At 41.3% G+C, this 21,866-nt stretch overlaps 1 protein-coding gene across 2 annotated transcripts in view; it reads right to left on the bottom strand.

Moving 5' to 3' along the window:
• TTC29 (tetratricopeptide repeat domain 29) overlaps nt 1–21,866 on the bottom strand; it is a 157,729-nt gene that overhangs the window by 94,261 nt on the left and 41,602 nt on the right. For both annotated transcript variants that reach the window (XM_028151410.2, XM_028151416.2), the window contains one exon: nt 5–217. In XM_028151410.2, coding sequence (XP_028007211.2) covers nt 5–217 — 213 coding nt within the window. The remainder of the gene's footprint in view (nt 1–4; nt 218–21,866) is intronic.

Genomic DNA, 21,866 nt, shown 5'->3' with positions numbered 1-21,866 from the left:
TTACCTTCTTTGGCTATTTCAGAAGCTTTTATTAGAATTCTGATGGCCTGTGTGTAATCTTTATTTTCCAGCATTTTGTCTGAGAGTAATCTGTACGTCCTCAGGAGACTCTCGCAGGCCAACAAGTTGAGAAAGCGGCCTGCCTCATCCTTCCATATCCGCCCTTGCGTCAATTGATGGAATGCTTCATAATGCTCGGCAGCTTCCAGAAGCCGACCTGAAGAATAAGAGCCATTCATAAATATAAACCACAGGCCAGCACATATTTTCAAAAATTTTTTGTACATCTTATGTGTTACTATTAAGGGGGTGGGGGAAGAGCGTGAAATATATTCAAGGATTTCTAGGGCTGAGGAAGACAAGCTGGAAAGGGAGCTGTCTCCATGTGGACCTCAGATACAGCACTGATTCTGGTTGGACACTTGCTAGAGGGATGCACTTTGCCAGTAGAAATTGACTAGGATTACCGATGTTTAGAGTGTGAAAGTCCACTAATAATTATTAATTAGCATCACACTGGCTAACATTCACTTAACATTACATAGGCAAAGCACTGTGTTATGTGCTTTATATGCATTTCTCAATCTTCAGAACAGTCATGTGGAATAGACTTGTGATTCCATTTCACAGAAGAGAAAGCGAGGGTAAGAACTTTGCCCAGGATTGCACGTGTAGTGGGTGCACAGATCCAGGCAGTCTGACTCCGGCGCCCAGTCTCCGCACCACTGTCCCGCACTGCTCTCCCACCAGGCAGCATTCTTCATTCTCAAGAAGGATGCTGGTATCTTGAGAAAGAATGCATCCATTGCAAGTTTTAAATTCAAATATTGTGGGTCTTCTCAAAGTTGACAGAACTTTCCAAGCAGGCATTTGTGTACATAATTCTGTTTAATTTTGAATAATCAAAATGTAGCTTAACTGCCTTTCTGGATTGCATTCCCCAATATAGTCCAACGATATCTTCTCAAAGCCAAAACTCTAAATTAGCTTTGACTCATTTCATTCCTTGAAATATGAGCAAGCCCATTTCTGGAAGAGCAGCTTGCAGCTCCCTGCTGTGGACTGTATTTTACTTGTGCATTGCTTTGTGGAAATATTCACCCCGTCCTGTAATGTAAATACTCTTTTATTGGAGTTCTCTAATTGAAATAAACTGGAAAAGCACTTATATCTAGGCGTTAAAACAGTAGTGGTTAAGGATGAGTCCAAACAGCCTGAGTTTCTATCCCAACTTGATTTTATCATTTTTTTGCTGTTGAGCCTCAGGCTAATTACTACCTTCCCTGTGCCTGAGTTTAACTCTTCTGTAAAATAAGAATTATAGTGAAACTATTCAAGGTGTTTTTGTGAGAAATTAATACGAGTTCAATACCTGATACAGAGTATGTGCTCAATAAACATCGCTACTGTTGACATAGTGATAATAGTTTTTAGAAATCCAACTGGTTGATTGAAATATAGCCACTAATTTGTTTTTTTAAGTACAACTTCCTTTTCCTGCAAAAGACACAGCTGAGTCCTTATTACCATGTTATCACAGCTGATTAAATTAACCCTGTTTAGATCACATCAGGCTCAATGTATTTCCTCAAATAGGATTCACTGGATATTACAGGTTGGATATTACAGGACAGTGTAGCCCCTGCCAAGACTATGACATATCATTTCATCCTATTTTTGCATCAAATTTGTTACCTAACATTATCAATATTAAAGCATTAAAGAATGCACACGTAAAAAAGAATAGTATTCACACAGAAACACAAAAGAGATGGATAATGCCCAGCCTGCCAGCCTGAGTGGCTCAGTGGTTGAGCATTGACCTGTGAACCAGGAGGTCATGGTTTGATTCCCAGTCAGGGCACATGCCCAGGTTGCAGGCTCAAAACCCAGTGGGGGATGTGCAGGAGGCAGCCGATCAATGATTCTCTCTCATCATTGATATTTCTATCTATATCTCCCTCTCCATTCCGCTCTGAAATCAACAAAAGTACTTTTAAAAAGGGAGATGGTTAATGAGCAAATAATCTGTACCAAAATTCGGTAAAGACGTGGCCTGTCTGGACCCTGCTGTGTCATGCAGAAGAGGGCATATCAGCAAAGACACAGACAGACAGGGGAATATGTACTACAGAGATGTTTATAAACTTGTATTATGAAATTTTCACATGATAAAAGACTACAAAGATGATATTATAAAGACTATAAGTATGATATTATATAAGAACATTTCATTACATGGCCTGGTGTTAATATTGAAAAACATCAGAAAAACATTTACAAAACATTATCAGTGTTATACAGGTGAGGAATGAAACTGTCATTTCCTAACGTTTCTATCATCACATTATGTCCATTTGTAATAAGAAATATACAATATGAGCTATTTTAAAATAATGCCCAATCCTTTTTCATTTTTGATCCAAATACTCAAGGTTGAAGTTCACTGCTCTAATCTATCTTTACATTTAACCGACAATTTTTCTTTACCTCCCAAAAAGCAGCATAGTTTGTCATCTCTCTCCTGTAGCACCTCTCACCAGAAACACCTTTCTCTGAATACCCATGACCCTCATTCTTTAAGAAACTCGAATGAAGCATTGACATATATGTGTGCTATGTTTCCTCCATTAACTATATTTCTACCTGTAAAGTATAGCTCTGCATCCCTGGGAAGATGTATACAAGAGTTTTTTTTTCCTATCCAGCATCCATCTATTCACAAAGCATAGACACATATTTCTCTGTGGCCATGTGAATAAGAGATGCTGGATACAGGGAACTGTGAGTAAACCAGATATCTAGTCCAGAAAATAATGCGACTGTAAGGAAACGAGGAAAGACTTAACAACATCGAGGGTCACATACAGTAACCAGATGGAAAGAGGGTCCAATGTTGTGTTGTAAAATAACAGATTTGCTAAGAATTTTAGGAGGAGAGCCAGCAGATGAAGCTCTGGCTAACCTAATTACAATGACATGCAAATGAGGCATAATGAAGCAAATAAAATACGAGAGTTGATAGTCATGTTCAAGATTTGATTTGCAAGGGGACAAAAAGGGAGAGGGGAGGGGAAGGCAGAAAGTGGGGAAAGGAGAGGAGGAGGAAATGGGGAGGGGGTGAATGGGGGGAAGAGTGAAGAAAAGGTGGGGACTGTGTCCTTGTGTTCCACATAGCCCAGACTTCCCTGTGTTACCGATGCCATCAGGCATCCTGCACAGGCTGTCTAATCAGGAATGAGGTAAGGGAGGTACTTGGGACATTGGTGTTGGCCGGTTGCTAGAAAGGTGGTCTTGGAATTACTGAGAATAGTTGTTTTCGGTTGAGCTTGATTTTTGCTGGGGCTTTGGGGCTGGCTAGTAGTGCTTAGCTCATGATGACTGGCCAAGATTCAGCTCTCAGAGAGACTACTTGAGGTCTCCCACAAGGAAGGATGGTGGTTCAAGACGCTCAGGTAAAAGAGAACAGGGAACCATTCTCTCCTGAAGGCCTGCTAGGTGCTAGTCAAAATGGAAAGCTTCCCCCACCCCATACATTATCTGATTTAACGTTCAAAAAACTGGAGAAGTAAATACTACTTTTACACTAAAGAGAAAGCTTGAGGCTCACAAAGGTTAAATGACTTAAATGGCTAAAAACTGATGTTTAGGATTTAAACCCGGGATCACAAAAGAACACATACAGCTTCGTACCACCATATCATGTGCTAGTCCAAGAGTCAGGACCTTAGGTGGGGTAAGTTATATTCTGGACATAACTCTCTCAAGTAAAAAAGTAACACCATAATCAATAAAGAAATTTTTAAAAAAGTAATGCTTAAATTGTGTGATTTCTGGTCTCTTCCCATTCTGTAACTCTGACTATACTCAGATAATCAAGGCAACCGCTAACATAAAAGCACAGGTGTTAGCCTCTGATGTGCATCGGATGGGTCTTTCTGAAGGAGTCGGATGTATAACCAGCTATGTGACCTGCATCTAAATGTCTTACTTCCTTGAACCACATGGTGACATCTGTGGGGGCACCTGGAATTCCTCAGGTGCCCCAGACGTAGTCACCTGTGGCCATATCTAGGTGTTTATGGTTTCACTGTTTCTTAATCGTTTTGCCACAGATGAGCTCACTGGGGATTCTGATCAGCATTTTATACCAAAGTGCCTACACAGAGGAAGGAGAGTTTCCCAGTCCTTCTCAGATGTAGGGATTCATTTCTAAAAATCATTCAGAGGTAAATATGTCAGTAAATAAGCCAGCAAAGGCCTGATCTAAATGACCATAAGCACATAAAACTGCTAAAGGCTGGTCAGACTGAAAGTACATATTATATAAAATAGTACAATATTTGATTTAAAATGTTAAAATATACGTCTATCCTATAAAGGGACTATAGTCATCTAAATATGCAAGTATTTCCCTTTAAGCATGATTAACAATGATATGATTTCCATCCAATTTATTTTTCCAACTGTGGATAGGAATTTTAAAGATGTTATTACTTTCTGAGTAAAGACTCTGATATTGAGACTACATATTTATTAAGACATAATACATCTTTTTTTGAAATTTAAATTTAATAGAAATACCTTAAATAGTCATCAATAGAGTGCTCATTTTGACAAAGCTAAATATAAATCAGGATCATGAACTAGATTTTCCACTTTGGCTCACAGCATCCCTTTATCGCATCTTCCAGTGTTCATATACAGCCTGCCCTTTATCATCAAATAAACTTTAAAAAATAAACTTTAGTATATTAGAACCAGGACAGATTTTCAGATTCTACCATCAATCTCATTGAAGGACAAGTGTCTAGACAACTGCCCTTTTCTGGAATTATCGAATACCAACATTATTTCCTGTTGAAGAAGAGGTCAGTGAGAAGAATGATTACACCGAGGTCTCACAAAAATAAGTTAACTGAAATAAGGACAGAAAAGAGAAGGCCTCAGGAATAGTCATAGATGTTACAAGTCTCCCGAATTACCAGCAAATACTCATCATCACCGTGAGCAGCAAGGATCACAAGGGTCATCACAATAAGGAAGATACACCAACGACTGCTCACCCAAGTGCTTGGCAAGAATATAGAGCGCCCACAAGTATTTCCAGTGACTCAGAGAAGAAAATGGAGCCAATATGTCTTGTTGTATAGACTGGAGATGGCCTCCCATCAATATCATCAATGATCGATTTATCTCAATAATAGGAGGTAATGTCAGAAAGCACATCTTAGGGACACACCATGAACAAGTGTGTAGAACAAGAGGATCCAGGTGTGGATAGAAGTAGCCGAAGCCTCAGGGTGGTTGTTGTTTTAAACAATTATATAACATTTACATAAACAATAAAAAGGGTTGACACATAAAGGAAATGCATTTTGTTTGTCACATAAAGGAAAGTGCACTTTCAAAATAAAACTACCAGAAAGGAGTTTCACTTTACCGAAAGCCCACACAACCAAGAAATCCATCCATTTATTTAAAAATATGAACCAAACCCAAACAATGCTGTAAACAGCAAAATTGCTTGGTAGGATTCTAAGACAAACACAAAGCAGAGAAAATAAGATTTTATATATTTGGGTATTTTCCAAATAGTTGTTTGACTCTCTTCCCTGCGCAGCGTCTCTGAAAGTTTATAGATATTTGCGGTATCACAGCAGATGTCTAGAACAAATATTAAGCAAAGGAGAATGTATATGATCTCTCCCATTTTAGTTTTTTTTTAAAGTAGGAAGATTGACTAGATATTAACACAAATGGGTTTAAATGTGAAGCTGCCATAAAAGCAGGAACATAAATGTAATTCTCCCAGCCGCTATTTTGATGCACATTTTTGATTCCATGAATATTTTATGAAATGGCCCAAACTAAAGCCATATAACATTCCTGCATTACTGATGCTTGCGCCCGTAAGCTACGAACATTAGAGGCATGATTGAGTGCATTAAAATGAACTCATTCAGCAGTGCATTGATTACTTGAAGGGGGAGGGAAAAGAAGAAAAAAAAAAAGTTGCTCCACTTAAGAAAACAGCACACAAATCTAAAGTTTGCAATATAATAAGGGGGAGAGCAAGTTTGAATAAAATAATATTTCATGAATAAAGTGTGACTCTGTCTAGACCTGACATTCATTAGGCAAGATGTTAATTGTGTCCAAAGATGGCTCCTGGTTTTGGTGGGGTTTTTTTTTTGTTCAGGTAATTTAAAATGTCACAATCTCTAAGACGCTCAAACTGGCCTGCATTAGCTCCATGCATCAGCAGTTCTGAAAGTAGCTAATTATTTCCTTTTCTATCAACTTGTACATTTGCCAGTAGAAATAATGCCACAGAAACAATTGCATGAAAATAATTTGACAGGTCCATAAGGCCTATTTCTTCAGCAGCGCTCATATAAGTCTTAGGCATATTTAGTTCTAAATTGTGCACATTTGTTGAGGAATTTAGGGAAATATTCCACTTTAGTTTAAACCAGCAACCTAAAGGAACAATAAAGCTTTATGTATATTTTATGACATTTTAATCTGGAGCTACTGGACATCTTTGGCGTTAAGCTACTATTCCATACAATGTAGACATAAAATCTGCTAGAAGCAATATTGAAGAGTAGCAGAAAGAGAAAAATGTTATTGCCCTTTTGTAAAAACAAAAGACACTGCTTTCCATTTCAGTTTAACTGCATGAACATTTTATATTATCTTTGGGTTTTTACATTCAATTCTGATCATTATAATGGCACTATACATGCAGAAATAGTTAAGGGCCGGTCCCACTTCCCAGTGGAAACCATCATTTTCAAGGGTTTCTCTCTTGTCAGAGGAGATTTGTTCTATATTATAACCCACTGCACGTCTTTGCAAATGGAACACTGGAAAGCAGAGATTCTGTCCTGCAGCTCAATAGTCTCCCTAATAAACCAGGAAGAAAATGTGCCCATAACTTTTGTTGCTACTTTGGGATACTTAGAAGAAATTTAAGATGCTATTTAGAAAATGAAATTCTTCCTTTATCATTTTGAGCAAAGACTTCAGATGGACATTATAGGAACCCTACCACACCCCTGTTAAAGGGCACGGGTCATTAAGCCAGACAACGGAAAGGACCCCAGGAACACAGACGTGGGAGAAACTCACCAACGGCTTTCTTACTGATGTTGGCAATGCTAATAAGTTGATTTTTAAAATCCAGAAGATTTGCCAACTGCTGGGAGGCAGGGGACTGGGTGGAAGAGGTGAAGGGATTAAGAAGTACACATTAGCAGTTACAAAATAGTCTCAGGGATATAAAGGACGGCATAGGGAATACAGCCAATAATATTTCAGTAACTCTGTATGGTGCCAGGTGGGCATTGGAAATAGTAAGGGGAACACTTTGTAAAGCAGATGATTGTCTAACTACTGTGCTGTACACCTGAAACCAACACAAAATAAATAAATAAATAAAATCTAGGAGATCCCTACAATATTTTGGAGGAACTGTTATTAATTGTTGTTTGTGATTTTAGATAGCTGCATTGTGGCCAGTGATGGAAACGGTGGGCAGGCTGCACTGGTCTATGTTCTAATAAACATAGACAGGTGGTTCCTATTCAAGTTTTCTAATTTCTAAGGATTAAGCATTAGACATCTTTGCTCTTACATGTTCATAATCAGAAGTATGAAGATTACTCAATTTTTAAAATGTGTAATGTATAAATAGGAAATTCACACTAGCCATTATAAACCTTGTAAAATTCATAGAGTTTACTATTTTCCTCAAATGATAAATTGTTTTACTTTCATGGTTTCCACCTCACCTTAAAATACTAAGTTAAAGGTGTTATTGACAAGCATAAAAATCTGAGAAATAAAGTCAGTATTGACATCAGATCAACTAATGAATGATATTGCTCTGGACTTCATCAATAATTTAATACTTACTTGAATTACATAGTGTTCCTGATTTTACATAAACCACGTACTGATTATGTATATGTATTTATATGAGTAAAGAGAAAGGGATGGAAGCATATAGACCAATGTGTCAGTATTGATTAACTTATGGAAGTTGGAGGTGAGTGGTTTTGATTGAAAATAAGCATGTGCTAATTTGGATATTATAAAATAAACTAGAGGCCCGGTGCATGGATTCATGCACCAGTGGGGTCCCTCGGCCTGGCCTGCACCCTCTCGCAATCCAAGACCCCTTGGGGGATGTCGGAGGCCCGGTGCAGAGATTCGGCCTGATCCTCGCAGGCCAGGCTGAGGGACCCCACTGGTGCACAAATCCATGCACAAGGCCTCTAGTATGCATATAAGATCTTTGGTTAATCTCTTCCTGCACCCCCTTCTCCACCTCCCCGCTTCCTTCTGAGATTCTTCAGTCTGTTACATGTTTCCATGCCTGTGCGTTGAGCATCTGCCCCCTGGTGGTCAGTGTGCATCATAGTTACTGGTCGAATGGTCCAGCAGTCGAACGGTAGAATGGTCACTTAGGCTTTTATATATATATATACTAGAGGCCTGGTGCACAACATTCATGCACTGGGGGGGCTCCCTTCAGCCTGGCCTGCGCCCTCTCACAATCTGGGACCCATTGGGGGATGTCTGCCTGCCGGCTTAGGCCCAACCCCCCTGGTAAGCTGGCAGTCAGACATCTCTCTCACAGTCTGGAGCTCTTGCAGTCCTACACCCCTCGCTCCTTACCACCTGCCTGCAGTGGAGGCAGGAGAGGCTCCCACCACCGCGCCACTGCTGCTGCTCTCGCCAGCCATGAACCAGCTGAGCAGCGCTCCTCCTGTAGGAGCACACTGACCACCAGGGGACAGCTCCTGCATTGAGCGTCTTCCCCCTGGTGGTCAGTGCTTGTCATAGCAACCAGTTGTTCCACCATTCAGTTGATTTGCATATTAGCCTTTTATTATATAGGACTAGAGGCCCGATGCACAAAATTCATGCAAGGGTAGGCCTTCCTTCCCCTGGCTGCCGGAACTGGCTTCCCTCTAGCACCCAGGACCCAGGCTTCCCGTCAGCCGCCGGCAGGCACCTGGGACCCGGGCTTCCCTCGCAGCCCCGGCTTTGTCCAGAAGGTCGTCCGGAAGGACGTCTGGTCTAATTAGCATATTACGCTTTTTATTATTATAGATAACAAACTGACAATAATCTATATAGATGAGTTTGGAGGGAGAAAATAATGTTACTTGAGCACTGATCATGTGCTGAGCACAATAGTAGCTGCTACATATATTTGTTAGTGCCTATATTTTAGAGATGAGGAACATAAGCCTTAGGGCTTCTCTGGCCTAAATTCACATACCAAGCAGGTGGCAGAATGATGCCCAGAGATGGGGCTTTACTTCCTATGGTGACCCTTTTTTTTAGAACCTGTGTCCAATGTTTGACATAAAGGCAGAGAACAAGGCTTGAACCTCATCATCATGATACAATTGGACCATTCATACCCTTTCTTGAAGGGCTCTGAAATGAGGATGGCAATGCCAACTTTGGGATATGGTTGCAAGGGGCATTAAAACAACTGTGCTGGCACCATGCAGAACGCCTGGGCTTTGCACAGATTCAGTAACGTGTCATGTCATGGTATCTATTTGTCTGCCGGTTGGAGCAAATGTGGAGGGGCGGCTCTATGGACTGCTTTAACACCTAAATAGCCTGGAGCAGCATCACTTATTCCAACTGAGGCCTCCTGAGGTGCTAGTTGAAAACAGTACACTTCGCCCAACTCTCACCCCTCTCGCTCTTGGACAGTGGTGCTTCCAAAGAGCTTTTCTGGGGCAGTGCCTCTTCTCAGAGGATCAGAGGCCACACGGCCTCCAGAGCCCTCTATTCAGTGTGTGGAGACTGGAGGCTCAGTGCAGCTTTCAAGACCTCCCTGCAAGGCTTTGATAAGGAAAATCCCGCAGCAGAGCAGGCACCTCCGAATGAGGCTGCCTCTCCGCACTGCTCGTTAAGCAGTAAATAATTAAAACTCCCCGAAAAAGACAGGTAAAATAGAGGCAGCTCTGTCAGAAACGCAGACATGAAAGAGAAGGGGAAGAAAATGAATTTTAAAAAAATGCAATGAAATAATTCATTTGAAGCTCTAATAAAGTTTCATTTGCAGTCTTGTTTAAAGATATATCAGACTTTAGGGATGTAACCTAATTACATTTTTATTCTAAGTTCCATTCAACCATCTTGGACTTTGGTTCTTTAACACAGATCAAACATGGAATAATTTTCTTGTGGCTATCAATACTTTAAAAGGATCTCTTGATTAAATACTGTAAGGTCTTATGAACAAGTACATATAGTAGATGGGAAATAAACTGACATGCCTTGAAAAGTGACAACTAATTAATATAGAAAAAGTAATACTAATTGACTTAACTTATGAAAAATAACTTTTTTTATTTTTAAACCTCTCCCGAGAATATTTTTTACATTGATTTCTAGAGAGAGTGGGGGGGAGGGAGGGATGAAGGGAGGGAGGGAGGGAGGGAGAGAGAGAGAAAGAGAGAGAGAGAGAGAGAGAGAGAGAGAGAGAGAGAGAGAGAGAGAGAAACATCGATGTGAGAGAGAGACCTTAATTGGTTGCCTCCCTCACCTGCCCCTACTGGGCTGGGGAACCTGCAACCTAGGTATGTGCCCTTGACCAGGAAATGAACCCATGACCCTTTGGTCCCAAGGCCCATACTCTAATCATTGAGCAAAACTGGCCAGGGCAAAAAATAACTTTTTAATATTAAGTTCACTTTTATTCCAATGTGAAGTGATCAGTTTCTAATACTGATCTAGTCAGGTGCATCTTAGCAAATGTATGCTAGTGCCTACTTTTCGAATCCATTCTTGGAATTTAATCCGATGAGAATCACCTAAGTGGCAAGCCAGGCAATCATGCAGATCGGAAAGGGGAGATGCTTCCCACAGCACCAGCCCCAGCGCCTTCCTAAGGTGGGTATGTTAGCGTAATCAGGGCTCATCCTTAGACACTTCTTGGCTTTATTTCATATTGTTACTAGGAAACCTGAATGGATTACTGTGTTTACTCTTTCGGAGAATCTTTTTGGAAAAGTTTCCTCCAAAGGGACCTTTAAAATGCAAATTTAGAAGCAGTTTACAAGTGAGGGGAATAAACAAATATAACTTACTTTTTAACTATTAAGAGGGAAAAAAAAAATGTTCCCCATGAACTTGGGCAGTTGTACTAGAGGCGTGAGCAGGCGGGGAAGGACCCTGGGGCTGCGGGACCCGGCAGGAGAGCCTCAGAGAGCTGGGTCATGATTCAGCAGCAACCATTCGAGGGAGGTTTTGTTGGAGTTGTTTTTGCTTGTTCCCCCCACCTCCCCAACCCAAATAGCCACAGTGCCCACCAGGAAATCTATTTTCAGGGTAAACATTGAAGGAGTTGCCCTTGGTTGGTTCTAGTGCTGTTTTCTCTTGCGGCATTCCGTATGCAATGGAGGCTTCATGGTTACAAATTTTAAAATATGAAAGCAACTTAAACAGAAAATAAGGGTGATTCCATAGGTACAGAACAGACTGACAGCTGTCAGAGGGGAGGGGGGTGGGGAGCTGGGTAAAAAGGTGAAGGGATTAAGCAAAAACAAACAAACCCCCAAACAACAAAAAGGCAGTATGGTGATTACCAGAGGGAAAAGGGGGGTGGGGGGAGGTAGAAGAGGGTAAAGGGTGATAACTGTGACAGAAAGAGACTGGACTTGGGATGGTAAACGCACAATACAATATACAAATGATGTATTATAGAATTGTACACTTGAAACCTATATAATTTTATTAATTAATATCACCTTAATAAATTCAATAAAAATTAAAATAAATAAGAGTCATTTAAAACTGAAAATGATCATTTTATGCATGTCAAAACCTATTAATAGCAAAAAACAAAGACGTTATTGTCTTACCATAGTTTGGAGCATGAATAAAATGCTAGGTTTAGAGAGACAAAATAAAATGCTAATGTTCCTTACATTAGGCTGATCATTTTATTCAGGTTTGCCCGGGACTTGCTGGTTCAAACACCGAATCCAGTCCTGGGAGCCTGCTCAGTCCCAGGCAAACCCTGTGGAGCAGTCACCCTAACACTGACCCAAAACACAAAGAAATTTGAAAATATTTAGCAAAAGTGTAATATATTTTACAGGCAAAACATATTTTATCAGCATGAGTAAAACACTATGGGGGGAATCTTAAAAAGCACTTTAAAATTTTGGTCAAGTATCATTCCCCTCCTTTTCTAAATTCATACAGAATTTTTAAACAGTTGTAAAGGGATTAACGTAATTTTCAGCTAATCTAAATTATTTTATTAGAACTACTTTCCACATTTCTAAAAGTGAAATTAATCAACAGATACATTGAAAATTTTATACTTGCTATGCATTGCTGTATTTCTTCCCAAAACCATTTAAATGACTCAAATTATCACCAGCAATACCTGTATTATTTTAAGAAACCTTAATTTTTTTTTTTGCATTTTAAGAAGTGTTAAATGGCATTTCACAATGATTCAAACTGATTTTTGTAGAAGTTTGTTATTTTTCTATACTAGTATATTCATTACATATCATATTTCCTCTTTGACAAATTGTCTCTTTTTATCTTCTTTCCATTAAATTACAGTCATCTTAACATTTTTCTTACCAATTGATATATACTTTATACAAAATATAGCTACTTATTCTTTGTCATATATGCTGCATATAAAGTTATATTTTTCCTTTCTCCAATACCCTACCCTCTATGTGAGTACCGATGCTGTTTCTTCCGCTGCCATGTCTGGAGTCATCCTTCCTTTCCATCTATTTAGCCAGCATACCAGCCCACTCTCGGCACCAGCCTCAACGCCTCCTTGACCTCCCCCTGCTTCTAGTTCCCCCATTCTAGGTTATCCTACCCACAATTATTGAGCAGCCTAATTCAAAGGCAGATGTCAACACATGACAAAAGCCTGATTGCAGAGCCACCCAAACCTGCCTGCCCCCACTCACTCAGCCTGCTAATCACATTCTCTTCCAATCTGCTCTGTTTGAAAAGGCCTCTGTACTGTGCTAGCCTTCATGGACTTCGTTTTCTCAGAGAACCATCCTGTCTATGCACAACCTGGATAGGCTGAAACAGTAGTAAACATTACATCACGAGGGGGTCATGTCACTAGTACCCACAGATGGAAGGAGATTCTCAGTGAACACTGCATGGGGATCATGGGGTAGGGGGTGGGGAAAGGACCATGAAGGCAGATGGTTGGTCAAGCTGGCAAACGACAGAGGACATAAAAAAGGAGACGCTTTTTATTTATTTACAATTTTCTCAGGGTTCATTTTATTTCAGAGCCTTTTATTATTATAGTTTTAATAAACATAGGTAAATCCAGAACGTCAGCTTTGTGAGGTCTCTCTGCTGAGCAAACCTTTGTGCAGAGAAGTGGTTCCAGGAAGTGAAAGAGCACCAGACTAAGATCCAAAGACACGGGGTCCAGTCTGGGCTCTGACATGTTTTAGTTCTCATTTAAGCTCTCAGAACCCTGTTTCCTGCAAATCTGCAATGGGGAATAACATCACCTACATCATGAGTGAGAAAAAGCACTTCACATGTTGCATCATACACCTATGTGTGACTGCCGTCAGGTATATTGCAGATACATCTGATTTGCTCTAAGTCCGTCTAAATGGTACTGTAAGTCAGTTTGGAGAACCATGCGATATTAAGATAGTCTGTGTGTGTTTGTGTTGAGCATTTCACAGAGAAGGAAAGCAAGCTGACAGGGGTATGGAGCTCTGGATTGGGTCTTGCACCTGCTACTAACAAACTGTGGCCATGGCAAAATGTTTAATTACTCTGTTTCAGCTTCCTCATTAGCAAATTAGGGTCTAGACTAGATGAGTCCTAAGATCTGATATGGCTCTAAAATTCATTCATCTAAAAGAATCGAACAACATTGTTTCCAGTCCAGTTTTAAACAACTGAGAACTATTTCACAATTTTCAAATTCCACACCCAGCTTTTATTCCACAGAAAGGAATTTCTCCTGACCTTTAGTGCCATCCTTATAGCCTCTCTTCTCGAGCATCAACTTAGGAATCATGAAAACCTGTGAAAAATGAATCACCAGAGAATAGTTCTTGTCGTCTTCTATTCTCCACCCAAGCTACTGCCCCTTCAAAGTGTCTGCAGGAGCCCAGCATCCAAGTGGAACAATAGGGACAAGCAGAAACCAAGAAAATATGTACCTACTGTGCGCAGAAATGTGATTTTAGCACTTGGAAAGGCAACAGGGAGGTTATTCATAGAGTAAAGTCTGCCCTCTCCTGTGGAGGCATCAACAGTGGAGCAGAAGATGGGAGGACTGAGATGCAAAATGGGAGCTCAAAGGAAGAGAGAGGAGATGAAGGGAGACACCGAGAGGAAGAAGAGCAGCAGTTCCCAGCTGGGGCAGGTGAGGGGGTCCCCAGTGCAGATCACTCACTGCCATTGCTGGCCTCTCTGAGGACTTCCTCCAGTTTTAACTGGGGGCTCGCTACAGTTGCGGCCTGTTGGCCTGATGCTGAGCTTCCATGGTATGGTGACTCTCCCTGTCTACTTAAGTAACCCGCACACCTGTGAGAGAGAACGTGAAAACAGAAAGCAGCATTTATGTAGGCCTACGTGCCACATGTGCCAAGCAGAACACCAGGCATTTCGCTTATCTCATTTAATCGTCAAAATAATTCTCTGAAGAGCTAGAATTGATTTATTATTATTTTTTAATAATGAAGAGTGGTACAAAGAAGTTAATTTTAGGCTCCGTCTCTGCTTTTTATAAACTGACATTTTTCTTTCCCTAATAAGTAAAGAAGCTGACAGAGCTTTAAAGGACTGAGTTTTCAATAGCCATTTAAGCAGCCTTGGGAAATCAGAGCTGGACGTGAACTAAGAGCAAAGCGCACTCCCTCACATCAGAGACAAGGAAAGCAAGATCCATACAGTTACTAGCCAATGACAATGTCAAGAGAACTCAAGTTCATTGCCCCACCTAATAGTTTCTCCTCTGCTAGACTTCACCTGCAGCCTTGTGCTTCAATGCCGTGTTAGGTTAAGTATCTGACAATCATTCAGCATTTATCATCTAACACTAATTTAATCCCTGTGCATGCTTTACTTAAAGCTGTAACCCATATTTTTAATACTCCTGTAGCTTTGAGCTTCCCTTGCTATCTGAAAACCAATTAACAATTCACATTGCCCCCACTTTTCTACTTCATTAATAATGGGATTGGATCTATAATAGTTGTTTAATCGTCACTATTATTTCCTTTTTTGCATTTCTTTTCTAATTTGAATTCTGCATTGTTTAAAGTATTACATAAGTCTCCTTTTCCTCCCATTGACCTCCCCCCGGCCGTTCCCATCCCCCACTATTATTTCTTACCAACTTCAAAAACCTTCTGCCCTTTCCTATGCTTTTTAATACAATAGATTTTTTAAAATTATCTAGCTTTTCCCCTAATTAAAAAGCAACGCATACACAAGGTAACCAGTTCTGTGGTGCGAAAGGGCACATATGCAGAATGCACCTGCCTTCCTTCCACATCCTCAGCGTGCTTCTCCAGAGGCGCCTCGGTTGAGATGAGATGTTGTGTATTTGATGGGTTTTAAATCCCCTCAACAGCGCTTACATCTCTATTAATTTTTAATAAAATGAAAGAGAAAATAAAATACCACACTAAAAACTGATATATCCTTTGCATTTCCTTTAGTTATTAAGGCTGTTTTTCTAATAAACTGGCAAACATTATTCCATGACAAATAAGAAATTACCATGAAATTTCTATCAATTTTGATGTGGCATCTTTGATGATATTAAAATCTTTGATGACATTATTGTATTTTAACCTTTTTTTTTGAGAACTGAATACCGTGATGATAAATTTCATTTAAAATACCAAAGAATAAACATATTCACCAAATGAAGTCATGTTTATACTGGAATAGGGAATAAGGTAAAAAAGCCAAAACTGTAGGAAAAGATTGTGTATGGGAGATGTTAGGAGAATACAAAAACATCTCCTCATATTATTTTAGATAGTATCCAGTTGATCACCACCTACCACAAATGTCTTATCTGTCAGAGTTTGAAATGAAGGAACATGACATTCGTCACACGTCCTCACATCACTCCACCATTATTGTAATTCCCTATTGCCCCTGAAATGACATCTTTTCTTTTTAAGTTAGGAAAAATTACTGACACCATATCGAACACTGTGTTAGTTTCCTGGGGCTGCCGCTACAAAGTACCACAGACTAGGTGGCATCAATAGCAGAGTTCATTCTCTCTCATCTCTGGAGGCTGCAAGTCTGAACCAGGAGGTCAGCTGGGTTGCTTCCTGCTGGGCTGTAGGGAGAACCCACTCAGTGCCACCCTCTGGGTCTTGGAAGCTTCAGGTGTCCCTTGGCTTGTAGATGATGTTCTCCGTGTCTTCACATTACTTTCCCTCTGCATATGTCTGTCTCTCTGCCCAATCTCCTCCTTCCTATGAGGACACCCGTCATTAGGGTCCACCTTAATGACCTCATCGTATCTCGATCTCCTACAAATACTGGAGGTTAAGAATTCAACATCTTTTTGGAGTCCACAATTCAACCCATAACAAATGTGATTGGAAATTCTCTCTCAAATGAGTAAACAGGAAGTGCCAGCAGTGTTACAACACTTGTCCTGACTGGCAGTGCAGTTACTAAGAGCTGCCAGCACCAAACCTGGAGAAGCAAAGCAAAAGAGTGTGATCCCATGACAGGAGTCTGCGGGCTGCTGGAAAAGTCCTCCTCCACCAAGCAAACAGATAACTAGAATCACAGACACAGTGTGAGGCACATGGGAGCTCAAGCCCACGGCAAATCTGAGGTCAAGGCAGAGAGGGGACAGAGCAAAAGGATCAGGCTGTGTAAGAGGACAGTGCTAAGAGGCTTCATGGCAGGAGATCTTCATTTGAAAAAATAAGAGCTGGCCTTTTGGGCTGTACCTCCAACCAGCCTAACACCCAGACTGCTGAATAGGGAAAATGCCATTCCCCTCACACATGTAGGGCTTGGGCTTGGAGGAGTTGAATCAGTTGCTGCGAGAGCTGTTGCAAGCGGAATGCTTTGTTTTCCTTGCATTCCCTACACCCCTCAATGAGAAGCAGCCTATTTAGTCCCGGTATTTAAAGGCAAGCAGGGTGGACAGTCTGCCCCTGGCTCTGTCCAATGGCCATTGGAGCTGGTAGAATCCCCTGCTTCTACCTAGAGTTGGGGGTCAGGGGGAGTTGTAGGAACAGCACCTCATTCAAGTCCACTGTCTACCGGGCATTCTTCCAGGACAGAGGTTTGATCCTCTCTTGCTTTAACTCACTGGTTCTCTTCTACCTTGATCAGTTCTTGAAAACATCTAGTCATGTAGGAGTGACGGGAGTGGGGGGTGGGGGGAGCTCCTTTTGAAGCTCAGAGTCTTGCTCATGGTCCTAGCTTTGTCCTAATTCGTAAAGATCAGGACTTCTGTGCCCATAATCTCTTTATGCAGAACTTAAAGATTTAAGAGGTAAGGGTTAACTTGTCCAGCACTGATCCCCTGCAGGCTGGTTTCCTAGAAAATAAGATGGACTCTAAGAAGGTTCCAAGGAAACCGGTTAGGCTCATTGCTTTTAAGGAAATCAATCCTGACCTATTGCAAAGGCTTAGGCCCCAGTCCCTCCCTCCTGACAGGGGACAGGTTGATGCTCCCCCAACAGTGAATGCCTGCGTGGGAAATCTTGCTATTTGTATGCAATATCCCATGGCTGCAACCCTAGGCACAGACCTCAGGCCCCATGGCTTTCCCTCCACCCCCTCTGCAGATCGTGCACGGGAGGGATTCTGCGACCTCAAAGCCTGGATGCTGAGCTGGCAGGATATGGCTGGTATCAAGGCTCTGCCACATCATATTGCTATTCTGTCTGGAACCTGATCACACCAGGAGTTGGACGATACCTCCCTAAACATACAGCATCCAATGAAAGGGCAGTGGGGGACCAGCACTCCTGCTGCGGCTCCTGTCTCCGGGAGCCGTCCTTGAGCAGTGCTGCTCCACAGGCCTGCTGTGAGTGCTTCTGACCAATTCCCTTGTTAGCATGGCAGCTGTCCCAGCAAACTGGGTGTCCATCCAGGCCCAGGCCATGGCCTCCTGGTAGCAAGTCAGGGGACTGGAGGTAGATTAAAGGCCAAGAATGGAGAGGATGAGTCTGCTGGTGGTGTTGTGACCAGCCTTCAGGATTGCCAGTTAGTGGCCAAGAGTCAGTCCAGTGTGTCTCCAAACACTACCCTACTACTGGTGCCCGCTGGGCTCTGGCAAACCACACTGACTCACACTATTTAGAATCTGTCCGGGTCAACACTAATTCTACCAGTAAGACCTGAGCAAGCTAACCAAGATAATGCTGTCTTTCCTCAGTCGCGGGGAGAACTTGGGATCAATGCTGTAGATCCCGGTTTGCCTTTCATCAATCCCTGGGCTAAAGCACAGGTAATGGCTTTCTGATGCAGATGGTGTGCACTCCCTAAGCTGTTCCAATAATGGCTTCCCCTGCTCGTCTTCCATGAACATGATCAGCATCCGGGGCTATCACCCAACATCTATTTCTAATCCTCCTCCTGATCTCCCACAGGCAAGTCCAGACTCAAAGCCCATATAAGTTGGAATAGAAGAGGTTGATACCAGAGTGAGAGATGATAATTAGAAGCTACCCATTGGAATTGGGGGAGGAGTGACAGGACAAAAAGCAGGCAGAAATTAAAGGTTAATTTGTCCAAGTCTGCTGTCCCTCCATGCTAGTCTCCTACAAAAGAGACTGGCCTTCTGCAGGGCTCCACGGAAACCAGCTGGTCCCTAGTACTAAGTCCATTAATTTGGTCAAAAGCAAAGTTTGGACCCAGATTCTAAATCATCGGAAGGGGCAGAGAAAAAGGTTCTGGTACTTGCTCAACTATAAACACTGATGTGGTCAACACTGCTCTAGTTCACCAGCTCCCAATAAAGCTGCAAGGCCTGGACCCAGTTCCTTGATCATGTCAGGGAAGGGTTTGGGGCTGCATCTGATCACTAATGCTGACCTGGCGGGAAAGGATGGAAGTTAAGGCTCTGCTATATCATCGTGTTTTCATTGTCCTTGCCCGGGAAGGAGCCAGTGCTTCCCTAATCCTGTCTTTTAAAAAGCCCTCTCTCTCCCCAGGTCTGACACCTGGCCCACTAAACCTCTGAATGGGCATATCTCCTATTGATCAGTGTCTGAGAGCTTTCCCCAATGCTCCAGACATGGCAGGAACGCTCTCGGCCTCTTTGTCCTGTTTTCATGAAAAAGTCCTTACAAATAGGTCACAATTCTGACTGAAGATATAGCCACAGATTTGCACAAGTGTTTGTCAGCCCATGACTAGTCCATGTCTGCCATCCAAGCTACGTTCAAAATACCTGACCTGAAGAATGAAACTGCCGGCCCTTGAGCCAATGGAGAGCAGGCACACTGCACAAGAGGGCCCCTCTTTGGCAGCACTGGGGGTTAGAACCTGTCTGCTGTGCTTGACTCTGGCCAGGGGTCTCTGGGTGAGGCTCTGGTCTCATATGTGCCACTGGGCTAACCACTGGCCCTGATTGTACTCAGGTGCCCAGACCCTGTGACTATGGCCTCTGCTCAAGTTCATTTGCTCTCTGGTTCCCTGAGGGTGCTGGAGCCATGCCTTGGACTGCAGCCTGCTCGGTTAGGCCCTGACAATCCTCCTTTTGCCATCTGCCGGCGGGTACCCTGCTTTAACCTGAATGGGCACCCCTGGTATCAGGATGCTGCCACCTGCCCCTGAGCACAGCTGCCGCCTAGCTGTTGCTGTGGGGCCTCCATTAGCTTGTCTAGACCAATCAGATCAGATATGCGGAAGCTACACCATTGTCACCTCAGTGGGAACCCTACAGCCAGGTGAGTCCCCATTCCACTCTAGCCACATATTTTTGATAGCTACTTTACCCCCTTCATGAAAATTCTACCCCAGATTATGAAAGCTACACCAATAATTACACCATTGCTAGGTACAGTACACAATCAAAGGCAGTCTCTAGAATTTCCATCAACACCAACTCAGCCACTTTTTTCATCAGGCAGTCAAGGCATGCTTCTCAGGGCCTATGAACTGATTAAGGCCATAGAAAAATAATTCAGATCTGACAAAAAGTAGTTGCAAAACAAAACAACACAACCTGAAGATGATTTCATAGTCAAAATATTCTATTTATTATGGAATTATGCTACATGGTGGGGCATCTAAATGTAAGCCAGCCAACGACCCACTCTCAGGGCAGCCCCACCCTGATCACATTTCCCAAACGCATCCTCACTCTCAGCCACTAAAATGATGTGGGCAACCAGGGTGCCATGGTTACTGATCAAGATTACTAGGCACTCCAATATTTGTTGAATGAGTAAATGAATGAATGGATGAATGAATGAATGAAGCAATGAATAAATCCTCCAATAGAAGAAACACATGGGAAGATTTGGGAAAAAAACAAACCAGAACAAAGAAACCAGGAGTTGTTGTTTACTAGGTATTGACTTTTCATTTTGCAAGATGAAAAAGTTCTGGTCTGGTTGTATGGTAATGTGAATATACTTAACACCACTGAACTTTAGAAACAGTTATGATGGCCAATTTTGTTATATAGTTTTTTAACACAATAAATTTTTTTGAGAAATCAAATCAAATATTAAAAATCAGAAATAAAATTTTTAGAAAAATTCAGAATATATTTATTGGTAGCTATCTGAATCTTACCAGACCACTCTTTTAAATTTTCATCAATGCAGCCCTGACTTACTCACTCCTTATTTTCTGATATTATTTCTTATATCTTATGTGACTTCTGTTTTGGGACCAGTAATTGACAGTTTGATTATTTGATTTGTCATCAGAGGTGACAGAATTTGATGGCTTCAATTATAAAAACAAACCAAAAAGCAATTTTTATTTTATTCATTTGGGGGGGTTCCCATAGTTGACAGCAAAGTGCAGCATTATATTTTAGTATATAATCTTCAGGAATTTTTAGAATTAGCTCATCATAAAAGTAAAGCAATTATTTGTTTGTGTAGATTCAGGGTCTACTAGCAACAGGCTCTGAAGCTAGCTGACTAATTAATATCAGTTCCAACACTAACTAGCTTTTCCTCATTGTGCCACAGTTTCCTCAGCCTCAAAATAAAGATACTTTTTAAAGGCTTAAAAAAAGTATTTATCTCACTTGTGAAATGGGAATAGTAATTTTTAAAAGCTTAAGCAAAAATTTCACTTTGAATCTTACTTTATTTAAGCAAGAACTTAACCCATTTTTACAAATTGAAAAACACAATAAAATATTTTTGTCTTCAGATATATTTTCTAACCACTATCCCTTACATAAATAATTGTAACTCTTAAATTTCTACTTGTAGTCCTTATTAAAGCATCATACAAAATATGTTTCTGACGATATTTTGTTGTTTTAGACTTTGGCTTATCTTAAGATAACATTGTTAGCTATGAAGTTATTTTTTAAAAAGAACATTTCCTTCAGAAATTACTATAAAATCATGATGGAGCCATATCTGAGTTTTTTAGATATTCTTTGTTTTTTGTATAGGGGCACTTGGAAAAATCCCCATTTTCACACATGAGAAATCAAGTTAAGACGAACGAAGAACGCACTAAGAAAGGAAAAACAATTCAAAATGGTGCAGCATGTTTGTGAATGAAGGATGTATGGGGGCTGGGGGAAGCTTAGCGCTGGAGCAGAGGTAAGATGCAAGCAACATTGAAGGTGAGTCCATAAGTTACACCTTTGCTTTTGAATC

Source organism: Eptesicus fuscus, chromosome 6 (genome assembly GCF_027574615.1).
Source record: "Eptesicus fuscus isolate TK198812 chromosome 6, DD_ASM_mEF_20220401, whole genome shotgun sequence".
Taxonomy (NCBI): Eukaryota; Metazoa; Chordata; class Mammalia; order Chiroptera; family Vespertilionidae; genus Eptesicus; species Eptesicus fuscus.
The sequence above is the reverse complement of the archived record's forward strand: the minus strand, read 5'-3'. Positions and strand labels throughout refer to the sequence as shown.